Source organism: Chiloscyllium plagiosum, chromosome 13 (assembly GCF_004010195.1).
Source record: "Chiloscyllium plagiosum isolate BGI_BamShark_2017 chromosome 13, ASM401019v2, whole genome shotgun sequence".
Classification (NCBI taxonomy): domain Eukaryota; kingdom Metazoa; phylum Chordata; class Chondrichthyes; order Orectolobiformes; family Hemiscylliidae; genus Chiloscyllium; species Chiloscyllium plagiosum.
In genome coordinates, this window is record NC_057722.1 from 12,161,712 (window position 1) to 12,179,512 (window position 17,801).

A 17,801-nucleotide genomic window follows, 5' to 3' on the forward strand; every position below is an offset into this window, starting at 1 on the left:
CTGTATGTCACACACACCCCATGTTCATATCATTGGCATCTGACGTGCACCAGCCTCACCACATCATTGCGGTGCATCTCTAATCCACTTATAGTATGGTTCTGTACTTTAATGCTACCCTTTGTATGAGACCAGCACCTCTCTTGCAATGCTGCTGCAAAGATCACTTTGTACCCAGGCTCAAGGTTCCAGCTTATGTACTGGACCATGCTCTCTTCATGCACACTCACTCTGCCTTTTCTTGTCTTTCCTTGCCCTTTTATGTTTTGCTCCCTTAGACAGAGCTTTAAGGCTGACTTGCCTTGCTGTTCAGTCAGACACAAAACAAAGCAGCTTGTACTGGTTGTCAGCAGTCATCAGTCAGGAAAGTGGATATGCTGCTGTATGGCACTGTCCCATCTTCATCTTACACCCACACCATATGCCAGCAGTTTGCATGGTAAACATTTTGTATGTGCATTAACCAAAGGACCATAAAGTTGAAGGGGAGTTGCCCTCAGTCAAGTCAAGGCTGTTGTCTGTCAGTGGGTTAGTCCATTTTACCACTTGGCTAGCCACCTGGTTAGTCTGTTGACCTGTTCCTATAGTCTATAGCTTTAATTCTCAGCAACCATTAACACATTATTTTTAAACTTTTTTAATCGTCATTTATGTACAAGTGTAAATCGTTCATATAAGCAACAAAAAGTCTGTGAAGCAAGCAAATATTCATTCAGATTCTTGCCTATGTCTTCCAACTCCACAGAGAAGTTATCTTTTAGTTTCTAACTTGCCATAATTTTTCCTTAGTTACCTTCGTGTTTCTGTGTGTTAATAAAACATCTTTGAGTTTTACTTAATATCTTCAATTAAAATCCACACAACTGACTGATTGTTATTATTAGATGCTTAACAGCGCAAGCAACTCAATTTTAAGTTTTAAAAAACATGTATTTGAAGTTTTGAAGAAACTGTTGTTGCAATGATCTTCTTACCTCATCTTCTGGTATTTAAGTATTTGTGTGATTTCTTCAGTCAATATTTCTATAAGGAATCCAATATATATTCCAAAATCTGATGAAATTCCAATATCCACCTCTTCAATTGAAACTGAGACAAAAAGTTTCGTTCATATTTCTGCTGCTCATATTTCTGCTGTTTGCAACCATCAATGGCAGTGATCTGTATCAATCAAAGTCTTTTTATTGACCACAATACATTTTGTTAATAGTTGTTCAATTTTTTTCCACAGCTGTTGCATTTTCTTTGTATTTGTCCTAATTTCCATTTATTATCTGCTATGTGATCTCTAAATGCAACTTGTTTTTTAGCTCTAAAATTGATTTGATCACAAAATTCTTTCCTGAAATCCCAACCCCATGACAAACACCTTTTAGCATACTGGACTGTATTGAGTCTGTAAACTCTTTACTCTTAGAGTCGTAGAGTTATAGAGATGTACAGCACAGAAACAGACCCCTCGATCCAACATGTCCATGCTGACCAGATATCCCAACCCAATCTCGTCCCACCTGTCAGCACCCGGCCTGTATCCCTTCAAACCCTTCCTATTTATATACCCATCCAAATTCTTTTAAATGCTGTAATTGTACCAGCCTCCACCACTTCCTCTGGCAGCTCATTCCATTCATGTACCACCCTCTACATGAAAAAGTTGCCTCTTATACCTTTCCCCTTTCACCTTAAACCTGTGCCCTCTAGTTTTGGACTCCCCCAGCCCAGGGAAAAGACCTTGTCTATTTATCCTATCCATGCCCCTCATGATTTTATAAACCTCTATAAAGTCACCCCTCAGCATCTGACGCGCCAGGGAAAACAGCCCCAGCCTATTCAACCTCTGCCCATACCTCAAATATCCAACCCTGGCAACATCCTTGTAAATCTTTTCTGAACCCTTTCAAGTTTCACAACATCTTTCCAATAAGGAGACCAGAATTGCACGCAGTATTCCAACAGTGGCCTAACCAATGTCCTGTACAGCCGCAACATGACTTCCCAATTCCTGTACTCAATACTCTGACCAATAAAGGAAAGCATACCAAACGCCTTCTTCACTATCCTATCTACCTGTGACTCCACTTTCAAGGAGCTATGAACCTGCACTCCAAGATCTCTCTGTTCAGCAACATTCCCTAGGACTTTACCATTAAGTGTATAAGTCCTGCTAAGATTTTATTTCCCAAAATGTAGCATCTCGCATTTATTTGAATTAAACTCCATCTGCCACTTCACAGCCCACTGGCCCATTTGATTAAGATCCCTTTGTAATCTGAGGTAACCTTAATCGCTGTCCACTACACTTCCAATTTTGGTGTCATCTGCAAACTTACTAACCATAACTCTTATGCTCACATCCAAATCATTTATATAAATGACGAAAAGTAGAGGACCCAGCACCGATCCTTGTGGAACTCCACTGGTCACAGGCCTCCAGTCTGAAAAACAACCCTCCACCACCACCCTCTGTCTTCTACATTTGAGCCAGCTCTGTATCTTGTTTAAATAATTTTCCATTGCTAAGCTATAGATCTAATTGTCAATTTTTTCTTCCATGTAATCTGGCAAACTTTGTAAATTTTGCAGTAACTGGACTTTATTTACCAAATCGATTATCTTCTTCAGAATTCTCTTTCCTGACTGTGACAGGTTGTAACAATGCTTGCCCTAATACTAACTTACTCTGACTCAGTTCTTGTTGGAGTAGCAATGTCTTGATCATATTATTAAGAAATCAGTGCCTTGGTAGGTCATTGAAGTTGCTACGTAATTTGAGCAGATTGTGGCCCGAACACCACTTGCTTTCCTATCTCCCACAATTCTTGACAGTGAAATTTCTATAAAACCCAACTTGAATATGTTCAGTAAACCAACATCCACAGCTTTCTGCAGAAGAACATTCCAAAATCTAATGTTCTTCTGAGAAAACAAGTTTCTCCTTATTTCCATTTTAAATAGTAAGCTTGGCTGCAGAGTGAGAGAGGAGAAAGTGAGGACTACAGATGCTGGAGATCAGAGCTGAAAATGTGTTGCTGGAAAAGCGCCAGCATCCAAGGAGCAGGAGAATCGACGTTTCGGGCATAAGCCCTTCTTCAGGTTCTTCAGGTTCTCCTGCTCCTTGGATGCTGCCTGACCTGCTGCGCTTTTCCAGCAACACATTTTCAGCTGCAGAGTGAGAGAGTCTGACAGCACAAAAAGAGATCAACCAGCCCATGGTACATACCAGTAATCAAGAACCTACTTACCATAGTCCCATTTTCTAGGATTTGGCCCATAGCCTTGAATGTTATGGCACTTCAAGCAATCATCTAAATACTTGTTAAATGTTGTGATGGTTATGACTTCTACCACCCTTTCAGACAGTGAGTTCCAAATAACCAACACTCTCTGGATGAAAGTATTCCCCCTTAAGTCACCTGTAAACCTCTCTCTTTTTTTACCTTAGATCTACACCCCCTGGTTAATGATCCCTCTACTAACTGAAACAGTTCTTCCTATAAATCCTGTGTATGCACCTCATAATTTTATACATCTCAATCAGGTCCCCCCTCAGCCTTCTCTGCTCTAAGGAAAGCAGTCATAGTCTATTTAGTCTCTTTTTATTGTCCCAGTATCTTTGTAAGTCTCCTCTGCACCCTGTCTAGCGCAACTATGTCCTTCCTATAGTATGCTAACCAGAATTGCACACAGATCTTCAGCTGTGCACTGAGGGCTGTTTATGTTTAATCAATGCATATATGCCCTTAGAAATCTGATAGATTTTTGGAAACTAAGGGATATGTGGAAAGGCTAGAATGGTATGGTTGACTTGAGTTTAGTTATAATCAAGCTGGAGAGTTTTTGTTCCCTTCTGTACCTTTTTGTAAGGTGCTTATGTCTTAGCTACCAATGGAGATTACCCTTCCTCTATCTTGATTAATTTGTTACAGTCTTGGTCTGCCTGATTCTTTTCAATCTTTCTCATTTCTTGCACACCTCTGCTGGCTTACCCATGTGATCTCTTGAGTGTGGATTCTTGTTTTTCCTTTTCTAATGGTCAAGATGTACCCTTCTCCTTGGCACGAAATGGATGTCATTTGCCTCAGCTAGTCGTGTTTTCCCTCCAGTTCTACTGAATATATCTATCTCGTTCTTTCCATTTCTTTACTTTAAGGAGTAAGTGGAAAATGCATTCGAACGAACAATAAATGGCTGACTCCATCAGAGTTTGAAAGTATGAGTGACATCAGCCAACATCTTCGATATTGGAAGAGAAACATCCACTGTAAATCAAAGACTCTGGGCCAACTGATTCAGGTCTGTTCCATTAAACCCACTGTCTGGTGAGATGTTGCTCATGGGGTGCTTTAAACCTACATCTTTATCTGAAGGCAACATTTCCAGTGCTCTCATTTTATCATAACAGGTTATCAGCAGTGAACTCCACTCATAAGACTCCACAAGGTGCTACCAGATGGCAGTCTATGAAACCGCTTTGTGTATAAAAATTGGTCTGATAGGGTGTGAAAGGGAAATCACACTGACAAATTTACACAAGTCACCCTTACTCAATCCACATGTGAGTTTGGGGCACTATTAAATATGGCCCATAATTCAGGCATTCCAGCTGGCCACATAAAACAAGCCTATGACCTACGATCCCTGCATCTGTTTAATGAGGTATTATGCCTATTAAAGAAGCCTTCTGGATCACTTCGTCATAGAGATATAGTGATTGCTGTTCACCCTGTTCTAGATTCTGAAACAGCTGTCAGTGAAAGATGTAGAGTAAATAAATTCTCCACAGTATTTCGCTGTGATCCCTTCTGCCGATGACATCACCCATCCACAATGTTCCAGAACCATCCGTCAGGTTTCTGCCTTTATCTTTTAATCTTACCAAATGTCTGAACCCTAACTGAAACTAGCATCACCGAAGTAGGCCCAGCCATATTCCCACCCAAGTGTCTTACACATTAGATGAAGATCAACAAAAATAATTGCTAAAAATTAACCATAAAAAAAAACAAATGGAAAGTTTCTGAACATGCAGTTGTGGATAGTTAATTGAAAATTGCCTATTCATTTATTGTTCTTCTGTTATTTGAGTAAATTAACTATGCATCCCCTAACTTGCACACTGCATTACTAACATGAGTTCCCTTTCATTTCCTTTTGTAACAGCGTACATGTCACCAGCTATATCATCAACACACATCAACTTCTGATCATATCCACATTGCCCTACTTTCAGTTTCAGTCACTCTCACTCACTTTGTCCTATTTCCTTGCCCTTCACAGAATCTACATTATATTCAATTCAATTCAATTCATTTCATTCCAGTTTCAGTATCTGTCTGTCCCCTGTCTCATTTCTTCCTCTGTCCCAGAGTCTTGTGCGCTCTGACATCTTGTCACACCTTGGAATATGTCTACAAGTTTAGTATCCATATGATTTAATTTTTCTTCCTCTGATCCTTTCTATAAATTCTATTTTTCCAGAAAGGCTACCTGAAACTTCACAAGCTTGACTGCATTTGTGATAAGTGCACATCTCCCGATTTTGAATCTCAGGTAAATAAAACTTTGTTCTTGGTGGTGTGGTAGTGGTGGTTTGAGTGAAAGAGGAGAATTAAAAGATTCAAAATCCTTTGAGTGATTACATATATCATTCTCAACCTGAAACCAGGTGAAAGCAGCTCTCAACATCCAATCTGTTCGGCCATCTTAGAGTTTTACACTTCTAAATTTCTCATTCTTTGAAATTCCAGAGACCATCGTTATTTCAGAGCAGCTGGATCCCAACACAATTCTGATTTATGATACAATTACAGAAATACAAAGAGAAGAGAAAAAAAGAGACAATTGTGCACACTCAGATCAAGAGACAGTCAAATAATGATAATCAGACAGAGATAGAGAGTTACCAAGTGAGAAAGAGAGATTGGTATATCTAAAGATTCACAAGAGAAAGCAGATGAGCAATTGAAAAAAGATAGAGAGATGCACACAGCTGGAATATTGGTGATAGTAATAGAGAAAAGGAGACTTGGAGCAGAGATGTTCCTGTGTTTGCCTTGAGGTTTTGTGATGGTTGGAACTTTCTCTTCCCTGTAGCTGATGAGAGAGGCTGTAAGGATTGGACGAGTTTGCAATGGAGTAGAATTCAAATTAGGTTTTATTGTTATGTGTACTGAAGTACAAGGATACAGGAGTACAATGAAAGGTGTACAACGTCACCATTCCAGACACCATCTGAGGTACAAAATCTACCTAATTCACCTCTTCCTGGCACCCCCATAATAATGCTGGGCTGAAAGGCCTGTGGGTGACTTTCCCCACTTGTCAGGGGTGGGATGTGATGGTCAGGTCTTTTGGAAGCCTGGACAGTGGGTAAGAGCCACTGAAAACTTAGCCCTTTCCTCCAATCTCTCCCGTACCCCTCTGCCTGTGGCATCTATCTCAGGACAAGAACATAAAGACTTACTTTCACCACTGGATTCCTTCCAGTATGGGTGTCAACAAGCAGTCTTTAGACTCAGCCTCTGATTGTCTAATGGCTTCTGTCAACCTGGACAGGCAGTGTCAAGGCACTCGAGAGGATAAGGAACTCACCTACATGGTGCCTATCAACTCTGAATGAAGTGATAGACAGGCAAAAGGACAAGTTATCTCACTGGTAAAGGCCACATTTAAACAAAGTCTACATTCCCAAGCTTACCTCTTGTTGTTTGCAACAAAGATTTCAGTATCACTCAGCCATATGTATAACTTGCTGTTTTAAATTAATAGGAGAATGACGATGAATGTTCAGCATGTAACGATGGAGGGGATTTAATCTGCTGTGATGAATGTCCCAGAGCTTTTCACTACCTCTGCCACGTCCCCTTGCTCAGTCCAAATTTAAGGTTTGTATGTTGTATTCAATACATCATCGTGCCATATTAGGAGAGTTAGGGGACTGAAGTGTTAGAAGTAGTCCACTAATAGAATTGTAGAATATTGCAACACATGAATATGTCTTTCATGCAAACATAGGGAAAGAAATCTTTTGTGTGAGTATGATGTGTCTGAGCAAAGGCAGTGGAGACCAAACCCAGTTGCGTATAAAATATTACTTAACTGCTGCAGAGCTATTTGCATTCCAACATATTCAATACCAACTTGCTCTTCTGAGCAGATGGGAAAATCTCTCACCTTAAAAAAAAACTGGCAAGGTCCTGTAAGTAGATGTTGGCATACATGTGACATTTGATGCCTCCAACAATCATTCCAAAGAATGGTTGACCCACACATCAAGGAGGAAATATGAACCACCAGTGTCAGTGTAGGTGGTTACCATTTTGAAACCTGAAAACAAAATTAACTGCGGTAACTCATTTTGAATTAATGTGGCATGGTTTGTTCAATAAATCAATTGTACAATAGTTCCATTAATCACAATGCAAGTTTAAAGTCCATCATGAAATGTCAATCTTCCTACTAATCCTACGGGCGCTAACATCTAGGAACATACAAGGTATTCAACTTATTGATCAGAGCTACTCACCAGGATAGCAGTGTATATAGATATCTGTAACCTATCAGTGTGAGATAATGGAAAGGACCTTATTTGTATATTTTGGAGAAGTTCATATCTGTCACATTGGAGTAGTTCTGCTTCAGATGTGCCAGCAGCAGTCCTAGTTAAACAGGACGTAACTCCCACACCAAATGAAGAAGGAAATTTCTGAAACAATTTGTTAGCTCTGATTGACAGCATGGGGTAATCCAAATCTTAAGGCAAATTTGAGTAAGTGATCAAAATTCAAGTATTTAACTAAATATTGAGTAGTGCAAATATTCTGCATATCTTAAGAGGCAGAGATATTGCAAGAATATCTACTGGAGACCTGAAATTTGTAACAACTTCAATGGGAGATTTCAGGTACTCAAGTGATAAGTGAGCTGATGTACAAAAGCAATGGACTTTGCTGGTACATCAGTGTAATGTAGAGGGAAGTCTAGTTTTGTATTTTGGGGTGTAATGAAGTTTGAGCAAATGAAGGATCTCGTCTTCGCATGATGTTTCCTACTGAACTGTACCTTACTGAAAGATTTCAATTAAGAATGTCAATGTTGTTAATTAGTTACAGTGAGAGTTTCATCTGCACCTTCTGCAAAATGGACAGACTATCAGCAAATAAAATCAGGGCAAGGGTCTCCAGCAGTGAATTCGATGTATATCGATCAAATATGACTCCAGAATACAGTCTGGTAAGTCTTTGTGATAACTGTCTAATTCTGTCTAGACAATTTACACTCTGCTAAGGAGCTAATGATGCAATAATGTGAGGACCTATTTTTCATACTGTGTGAGCAGTGAACCCAGTGTTGTGAATGTCCTTTCTTCATTCAGTGAGGTATGAAGTTCAGGACAATAGAGGGAAGGCGAGTTCTTCATTTAACACATTCCATTCCCAAACGCTGATAGCTCCTTTTGATTTTTTGTTATGCTTGGATCTAATTCTCACACAGTTCCAATATCTAACAGGTTGGAAGAACCAATGTGCAATTTAATGCATGCATTAAACCATCCTGTTTTGCTGTTGGATATTTGTATAAATGCCAGCTTTTTGAGTTTGTTTTTTAAGACCTCAAAGAGGAGGAATAGTTTAATCTTAGTTAATGTTCCAACTAATATACTGAGCTGGATAAAATATGGTGGTTTGATTGAGCTGGTCTCAGCTGCCTTACCCATTTAACCTCAACACTGTCAAGTTTGGGAGGAGAATAGTCACCCTGGGTTTGTCTTCCTGATCGCCCAGCTGAAATCCTGACTGAATATTGGGCATGTGCACGCGATGCATATGGATTTTCCCTTTGACCAAATAGCCACTGATGTTGTCACAATTCGGGATGGTATTTAGATAATCTAAATAACTCAATCACATATTAAAGAAAACATTAATTACTCGTTTTTAATTGAGAGTTTTAAATTACAGAAATGTGAATATATTTTACTCCGACTGTGTTGCGAACCAGACGCCCTAGAGTTTGAAAAAAACCCCTGTGACATTGTAAGTATTTGCCGTGAGTCACCACTCCGTTCACAGTTGGTTACGTAAATGCCAGTTGCAACAAGCAGAAGTGCTCAGTCTGTGTCTCTCTGACCCAGCATGCATGCTAAATATTGTTAGTAAAAAGATGAGTCAAGTGGTTGTTAGCTCTCTTAACATACTGTGCTAGAACTGGTGTATGCGTTAATTGTGTACTACACCGACTCTGCAAACCCATTGTCATGTGGGTGAAATAGAACTCACTCATAGTTGCTAACCATGTATTAAACCATGTATATTTATGAGGAACTTTAGTTACCTGTCTCATGGGCTGACGTTGCCTGAACCTGCCTTGGCAAAAACAACCAAATATTTACTAGTCTTCCCATTCCCAATATATGATTCCTTGTACAGTTCCATACATTCATAGATATTTATCTTCACTAACCATTTATCTCTCAACCATCACCAGCCAGCCATTGGGTGCAGAATTTACAGATTACTTACAGTGTGGAAACAGGTGCACACCGACCCTCCGAAGAGCAACCCACCCAGACCCATTCCCCTATATTTACCCCTTCATCTAACACTACATTTTTGTTTGGACTGTGGGAGGCAACTGGAGCAAACCCACACAGACGGTTGCCTGAGGCGGGAATTGAACCCGGGTCTCTAGCACTGTGGGGCAGCAGTGCTAACCACTGTGCCACCGTGTGCCCATTATTGAAGTGAGCAAAACTCTTACTCCATATTGATGTTAAAATCTGTGACTTCTCAGATATGCTTGGAGCATCCACGTACAATCGTTCTTTCTCTCCCTACTCTAGCAGGCTTCATGTGGTGTTCTATTCATGTTTGATTATTGGCGTGTCCTTATGCAGTAACAATCTGTGCTTTTTTTTTACATAGACTGAATTGGGATTTCCCTGTACGTTCCTGCTTATTGCCAGTCTGCATTTTCACAGGTTCCAAATTACGGTGATATAATTGAAAACCCCATGTGGTTCTGGAAGGTGAAGATGAAGTTGGCCACTAACAGATACCGCACAGTGGGTGGTTTTATTGATGACATCAGGCTAATCTTCCATAACTGTGCCAGATTCAACCAGGTAATAAACAAAGTGGTATGGCTTCAACAGCACAGACTCTCTCGGTTGTGATGACCCCCAAAGAAGGTTGCACATTAATTGCTGCTGGCACACCTGTGTCATTAAAGATCCCCAGCGGAAATTTTGGGACAGTATCTCCTTCACTTCTTCTTTTTCCTCTTTCATTCATTTTATGGTCATTGTATTTAGGGGAGGATATAGAGGCAGTTCACAGAGTGTCCCCTAGACTAATACCTGGAGTGGGCAGGTAGTCTTTTCAAAGGTTGGACAAACAAGGCTCGTATCCACTGGAGTTGAGAAAGGTAAGAGGCGACTCAGTTGAAACATGTAAAAACCCAAGGGGTCCTCATGGAGTAGATGTGGAAGAGAAAATAAAAACTGGAAGAACTACGGATGCTGTAAATCAGAAACAAACACAGAAATTGCTGGAAAAGCTCAGCAGGTCTTGCAACATCTGTGGAAAGAAATCAAAGTTAACATTTTGGATCTGGTGACCCTCAGAACTGATTGTAGCTAGGGAAATAGCATTTTTTGTGCAGAAGGTAGGAAGGGTGAGGGGGTAAGGAGTAAATGATAGGTGGGGATAGAGCCCAAAGAAAGAGAAGAACAGTTGGACAGACAAAGGAGTGGATAACAATCTGGCAAAGAGGGTATAGCTGTTAAAGGAGACTATTATTAGCTAACAATGGGTTGTGTGTAAAAGCAGACTGTGAGATAACAAGGCCAGGTGTATGTTCCCTGGCCAATATCTCTGTCACAGGTTTGCTGCAGTGCTCCTGTAAAGCTCAGCATAAGCTGGAAGAAGAGCACTTCATTTTCCACTTGGGGACTCTGCAGCCTTCTGAGTTCAATAAATTTAGGACTTGAGCTCTCATGTCGTAGCCCTCACCCCACATGCCAGGCCTCTGCTTGAATGCAGGCCATTGCAATAGATTTCAAATTCACAGCATCCATTTCCTTTTATAAGCTGGGGGATGTCCGGGGTAAGTGGATTTGAGAATTTGAACAACAAGCTAGTGAAAGGGCTCCCACTCTTGATTTGGGATTGAGAAATTGAAAGACAGACAGATAGACTAGGATATGCATGAGGATAGGGAGCTAAAGAAGCAGAGAGAATGACCAAAAAAGCATTGGGCGAATAAGAAGGACTAAGCAATAGAGGGACGGTTTAGGGAAGTGAGAATGCGAGCAATGGGCTAAAGGGAGGAAGAAGGTGAGAGGGGTTGGGGGAAAAGTGTGAGGGAGAGGCTGGGGAAGGATCTGAGTGAGGATCTAGGAAGGAAGAGAGAGAGCTGCTGACAGGAAAGTGTGAGGGAGGGAAGGGAGAGCTTGGAGGGTCGGGGTGGGGCTGGAAGTTGTGAAAGAAGGTGAGAGAGAGAGAGACAGGCTGAGCAGAAATATGTGAGAGAGAGGTTGGAGGATAAGACCGCAAAAGAGGGGCTGAGAGGAGGATATGAGAGAGGGTATGGGCAGGAGAATGCGAGGGAGAGGCTGAAGGAAAGGATTCAGAGAGCGTCTGCAGGGAGGAAGTTGTGATAGAAGGGACTGGAGAGGAGAAGAGATTGAGAGAGGGGCTGAATGGTAGGGGAGGGAGAGAGAAAGAGAGAGAAATGTGCTGGGGAAAGGAGAAAGTGAGAGATGGGTGAGCTTTTGTTGGAATGAGAAGAGAGTGAGCTATATTACGTTTTTATAACTGAAGTAGGTTAGAGTTCCTGGGCATTTTACTGATGGCTTCTCTTCTTGTTACTAGGGAAATGAACTTGAAGTCATTGGAAGAAAATTTAGTGATGAATTTGAAGAGGTCATGGTGGAGACATTTGATATCGGCAACAATGATCTTAATATCCCATAAGTGGATAAATGTAACTAAATGAAGAACTACAATGTGTTAATGTAGCAGACTCTTACCAGATTTTTAACTGTATTTTTTGAACTCAACATATAAATATAGATATATGTATATTTTCTGTATCTTTTATAATAAAATAGAAAATTGATGATTGAATACAACATTGCCGGTTGCATGCATTTTATTTATAGGAACATGTATGCTTGTAGGTATTTGTGCATTGTGTATACCTGTACATGGTTGTATAAGTATATAGCGTGCAGAATTCATGTATAATGGGTTGAATCTTACGTGCAGAGGTTGCATTGAGTTGATTGGAGGAATACCCACCATAGAGACTAGCAAGTTATTTTACCATATCTTACCAAACTCACTTCATGAACTACCAGACGTCCCCTATGGTATTCCTCATGTCTGATTCTATTCCCATCTTATCATGCATGACTCCCAGAAGAACTTGCTATTCAGCATATATCTGCTGAAAGAATGGCATGCCTGTGCCATCTTTAAAAAGCCAATGTGTACCCTGACAAGTGTTGCCAATCTGGCATTGCCCCTCCTCAGCAATAGTTTGACACAGCAGTTATGAAGCCATGTTGCTTACAGCACATAGCCAGCATGGCTGATGCTCATTTGCATATACATTCCCATTCTCTCACCCTAATCTCTGTTTACTCATCAGGCCAGTGAGCAGGTCTGTAGCTACATCCCGACTAAATACCCTCACTAAGTCAGTGTTACTCACAAACATATCATGTAGCTAACTTCTGTGTGCATTCATCCATATGCTGCTCCCAGGTAATGAGGGCCATGTCGCCAACATTAATCCAACTTCAGCCTCAGCAACTTGGTGAAGGTGATGTGCTGGCTGACTGACCAGCACATTACATCAAAAAGGGAATGTATGCAGAACTCCAAAGTGCTTCCCATCCCACACCCCCATCAATCATTCAACTCCTCATAACATTCAGTGCAGACCATTCTTAAACCAACATGACAGATGATGAAGCAGTGACCTTAATGAGGCAAGTCAAGTCATCAAAAAGGCAATTGTAAGCAATGAATCCCCCCATTAATTGGCACTTGCTGCTGCCTTGTGAGAACCTTATCTTACCATTTGGCAAAAGCATTAAAAAAAAGGAGTGAGGGCTTTTGTGGCACAGTGCAACAGTCGCTACCTCAGGACCAGAACATGCAGGTTAAAGTCCCATCTGCTCCAGAGGTGTGTGATAGCAACTCTGAACAGATTGATTAGAAAATAAAAGAGGCAGTGACATGTTTCCAACATCAAGACATGCCTTGCTGGATGTCTCATCTGATTCCATCACAAAGCTCACCATAGCCCATGTTGTTTAAACCCCAAAAGGTTTCACCCACTGTGTGTGAATGTGCACGTGTATATGTGGTGTGCATGCGTGCATGTGTGTGCAGTGTTCATATACATGCAAACGTAAGAACTAGGAGCAGGTGTAGGCTGTCTGGCCCTTCGAGCCTGCTCCGCCATTCAATAAGATCATGGCTGACCTTTTTGAGCACTTAGCTCCACCAACCCGCCCTCTCACCATATCCCTTAATTCCTTTATTGTTCAAAACAAATCTATCTTAGCTTTAAAAGCGTTTACTGAAGTAGTGACAACTGCTTCACTGGGCAGGGAATTCCATAGATTTGCAAACCTCTGGGTGAAGAAGTCCCTTCTCAATTCAGTCCTAAATCTGCTCCCTCTAATCTTGAGGCTTTACTCTGTTGTCCTATTTTCACCTGATGAAGGGCTTTTGCCCGAAACGTCGATTCTCCTGCTCCTCGAATGCTGCCTGACCTGCTGTGCTTTTCCAGCACCACACCCTCGACTCTGATTTCCAGCAGCTGCAGTACTCACTTTTTGCCAAGTTTCAACTGCCAGAGGAAACATCCTCTCTACTTCTATCTGATCTATTCCCTTCATAACTTTATTTGTTTCTATAAGATCCCCCCCTCATTCTTCTAAATTCCAATAAATATTATCCCAGTCTACTCAGTCTCTCCTCGTAAGCCCAACCCCCTCAATTCTAGAATCAACTTAGTGAACCTTCTCTGTACTCCCTCTAATGTCTGTACATCTTTCTCAAGTAAGGAGACCAAGATTGTTTGCAGTACTCCTGGTGTGGCCTCACCAGCACCTTGTACAGCTGCAACATAACCTTCCTACTTTTAAACTGAACAATGAAGGACAAAATTCCATTTGCCTTCCTAATTACGTGTTGTACCTGCAGACCAACCCTCTATGATTCATGCACAAGGACACCCAGGTCCCTCTGCAGAGCAGCATGCTGCAACATTTTACCATTCAAGTAATGATCCTTTTTACTGTTACTCCTACCAAAATGGATGACTTCACATTTATTAACATTGTATTCCATCTATGGATGACTTCACATTTATTAACATTGTATTCCATCTGCTAGACCTTTGCCCACTCATTTAATGTTTCATAGTCCTCTGCAACTTTGTTCTGCCACTCATCTGTCATCTGTAAACTTACAATGTATACATGGTCCCCAATTCCAAATCATCTATATAAATTGTGACTAATTGGGGTCCCAACACCGATCCCTGAGGTAAACCACTAGTTACTTTTTGCAAACCAGAATAGCACTCATTTATCCTCACTATTTGCTTCCTGTTAGTCAACCAATCTTCTATCCATGCTAATACTTTACTCCTAAAGCCATGAATCTTTATTTTATGCAGCAGTCTCTAGTGTGGCACTTTGTCGAAGGCCATTTGGAAATCTAGGTACACCACATCCACTGGGTCTCCGTTGTCCAACTTGCTCATAATGTCTTCATAGAATTCCAAAAGATTAGTTAAGTATGACCTGCCCTTCATGAACCCCGTGCAGTATCTGCCCAACAGGACAATTTCTATCAAGATGCCTCGCTGTTTCTTCCTCGATAATAGATTCAAGCATCTTCCCCACTACAGAAGTGAAGCTGTACCAGTCTATAAAAGTCCATCTTTTGTCTACCCCCCTTTTTGAACAGTGGCTTCATATTTGCTGTTTTCCAATCTGCTGCTACTGCCCCAGAGTCCAGCGAATTTTGGAGACATGTGAGACATTTCTGTATAAAGAGAGAAAGATTTTCATATATATAGTATACTTCATGAACTCTGTCTTCCCAAAGCATGTTACAATGAGGTACTTTTGGAATGTGGGATACACAGCAGGTGACTGCACAACAAACTAATGCAGCAGTGACATGCTGATGTCCAAATCATCTGTTTTGGATTTGGATGAAAGGACCAAGGGCTCAACTTGCTGATGACACAAAGATGGGTAGGAAAGTGAGTGATGAAGAGGAGCCTACAAAGGCATATAAAGAGGCTAAGTGAGTGAGCAGGGGTCTGACAAATGAGGCACAAAGAGGGTAACTATGAAATTGTCCATTTTGGTAGAAAGAATAAAACAAAAGCATATTATCTAAATGATGAGAAGTTGCAGAGCTCCGAGGTACAGCAAGATCTGAGTACCCTAAGAGATTAATAACAGAAGGTTAGTGTGCAGGTAATCAGGAAATTTGACAATGTTAAGTATTATTGTGAAGAGAATTGAATGCAGGAGTAGCAAGGTTATGTTTCAGTTATACAAGGCATTGGTGAGATTGCATCTGGAGTACTGTGTACACTACTGGTCACCATACATGTGGAAGAATGTTAATGCATTGGACATAGTTTAGAGAAAGCTTACTAGGCTAATGCCTGAAATGAAAGGGTTGCCTTATGAGGAATAGCTAGACTGGCAAGGCCAGTAACCTCTTGCGTTTAGAAGAGTCAGAAGTGACTTATTTGAAGGATAAAAGTCCCCTGAGGGGACTTGAGCAGGTGGACATCATAAGTGTGTTTTCTCTTGTGGGAAAATCTAGGATTAGAAGTCATAATTTAAAAATTAAGGGGTGCAAATTTGTAAAGAGATGAAGAAACATTCTTGTTCTCTCAGAGGATTGTGACACTTTGGAATTCCCTTTCTCAAAAAGCAGTGGATGCAGAATCTTTAAATGTTTCAAGACAAAGGTAAATAGATTCTTAATGATTGAAGGGATGAAAGATTACTGGTCAGATTCAGGAATGTAAAGTTAAGGTTAAAATCAGATCCACCATGTCCTTATTGAATGGTGGAACAGGTTCAAAGGGCCAAGTATTGCTTGTTTTTGTGAGGTTGAATGAGGGATCAATGTTGGCCAGAAAGCAAATATTTCAACTGGTCTTTGAAATTATCATGGGATATTTTACATGCAGCATGTCTCAATGACTACTGCCCAGTGGCCCTAACTTCGGTAGTCGTAAAGTGCTTTGAAAGGCCGGTCATGGCATTCATCAACTCCAGCCTCCCCACTACTCTTGACCCACTCCAATTTGCCTATCGGACCAACAGATCCACGTCAGATGCCATATCACTTGCCCTTCACTCGTCCCTAACACATCTTGACATCAAGAACAGCTACGTAAGAATTCTACTCATTGAGTACAGTTCAGCCTTCAATACTATTATCTTGTCAAGACTGATTACTAAACTTAGTGTTCTCAGACTAAGCACCATTCTCTGCAACTGGATCCTCAGTTTCCTGACCTACAGGTCACAATCAGTGAAGACTGGGGACAATATTTCATCCTCACTAACACTCAGCACTGGAGCTCCCCAAATATGTGTACTCAGCCCCCTATGTACTCACTGTATACCCATGACTATGTCACCAAATACCAGACTAATGCCATTTACAAGTTCGCTGATGACACCACCATAGTCGGTCGAATCTCAGATGGTGACGAAACAGATTACAAACGGGAGGTGGAAGATCTGAAAAATGGTGCACTGAGAACAACCTAGCTCTCAATGCCGGCAAAACCAAGGAACTCATTATTGACTTTTGGCGTGATGTTACTCATGCCCCCTTACACATTAACAGCACAGAGGTGGAACGAGTGGAGTATGTCAAGATCCTGGGAGTGGTCACCAAAACAAGCTTTCTTAGACTCCTCACGTGGATGGACGCACTGGTTACAAAGGCTGAACAATGTCTCTTCTTCCTCAGGCAGCTGAGGAAATTGGTGAATACCCTTGCCAACTTTTATAGATGCACTATCGAGAGCATTCCATCTGTATGCACCATTACCTGGTATGGCAACTGTACTATTCAAGATCGGAGACGGTTACAGAGAGTGGTGAACTCCGCCCGGACAGTCACAAAGGCCAACCTCCCATCTGTAGAAGCCACCTACCAGGCCCGCTGACAAGGAAAGGCTGCCAGCATTCTCAAAGATCCATCCCATCCTGGCAATGTTTTTCGACAACCTCTATCATCGGGGAGAAGGTACAGAAGCCTGAACACATGCGCCAGCTGGTTTCAAAACAGTTTATACCGTACTGTTGTTAGAATACTGAATGGACTCACAAACTCTTAACATTCACCAGAACCTGTGTTTTTGATTTTGCTGCTGTTGCATATTATTTACTTATCAATGTACTTAACAATGTCACTTGTCTGCATTGCTTGCAAGACAAAGCTTTTCACTGTGTCTCGGTACACACGACAATAAATTCAATTCAATTCAATTCAATTCACTTGAGAGAGAAAAGATGTGGCCTTGGTTTAATCTTGATCTCAAAGATAACACCTCTGACAGTGTTTCACTTCCTCAGTACTGTCCTGAAACATCAGTCAAGCTTTTTATGCTTAATTCACTGGAGTGGGACTCGAACACACTGAGTTCAGGACTACCCACTGAACAAGAGCTGACACAAAGCATAGCATGTGGTCCTCTTTGAGATTATTTCAGGCATTGGGACTACTTCT

General features: G+C 41.1%; 1 protein-coding gene across 3 annotated transcripts in view; it reads left to right on the forward strand.

Moving 5' to 3' along the window:
- The window catches only part of LOC122555770 (nuclear body protein SP140-like protein), a 53,970-nt gene extending 41,901 nt beyond the window's left edge, over positions 1-12,069 (forward strand). For 2 of the 3 annotated variants that reach the window (XM_043701886.1, XM_043701888.1), the window contains 7 exons: positions 4,151-4,293; positions 5,479-5,550; positions 6,769-6,884; positions 8,106-8,232; positions 8,961-9,035; positions 9,980-10,123; positions 11,874-12,069. In XM_043701886.1, the coding sequence (XP_043557821.1) occupies positions 4,151-4,293; positions 5,479-5,550; positions 6,769-6,884; positions 8,106-8,232; positions 8,961-9,035; positions 9,980-10,123; positions 11,874-11,975 (779 nt within the window). In that variant the 3' untranslated portion in view covers positions 11,976-12,069. Of the gene's footprint in view, positions 1-4,150; positions 4,294-5,478; positions 5,551-6,768; positions 6,885-8,105; positions 8,233-8,960; positions 9,036-9,923; positions 10,124-11,873 lie in introns of those variants that run through there. The other variant, XM_043701887.1, reaches the window with a different exon arrangement.
- Positions 12,070-17,801: the final 5,732 nt, after the last annotated feature.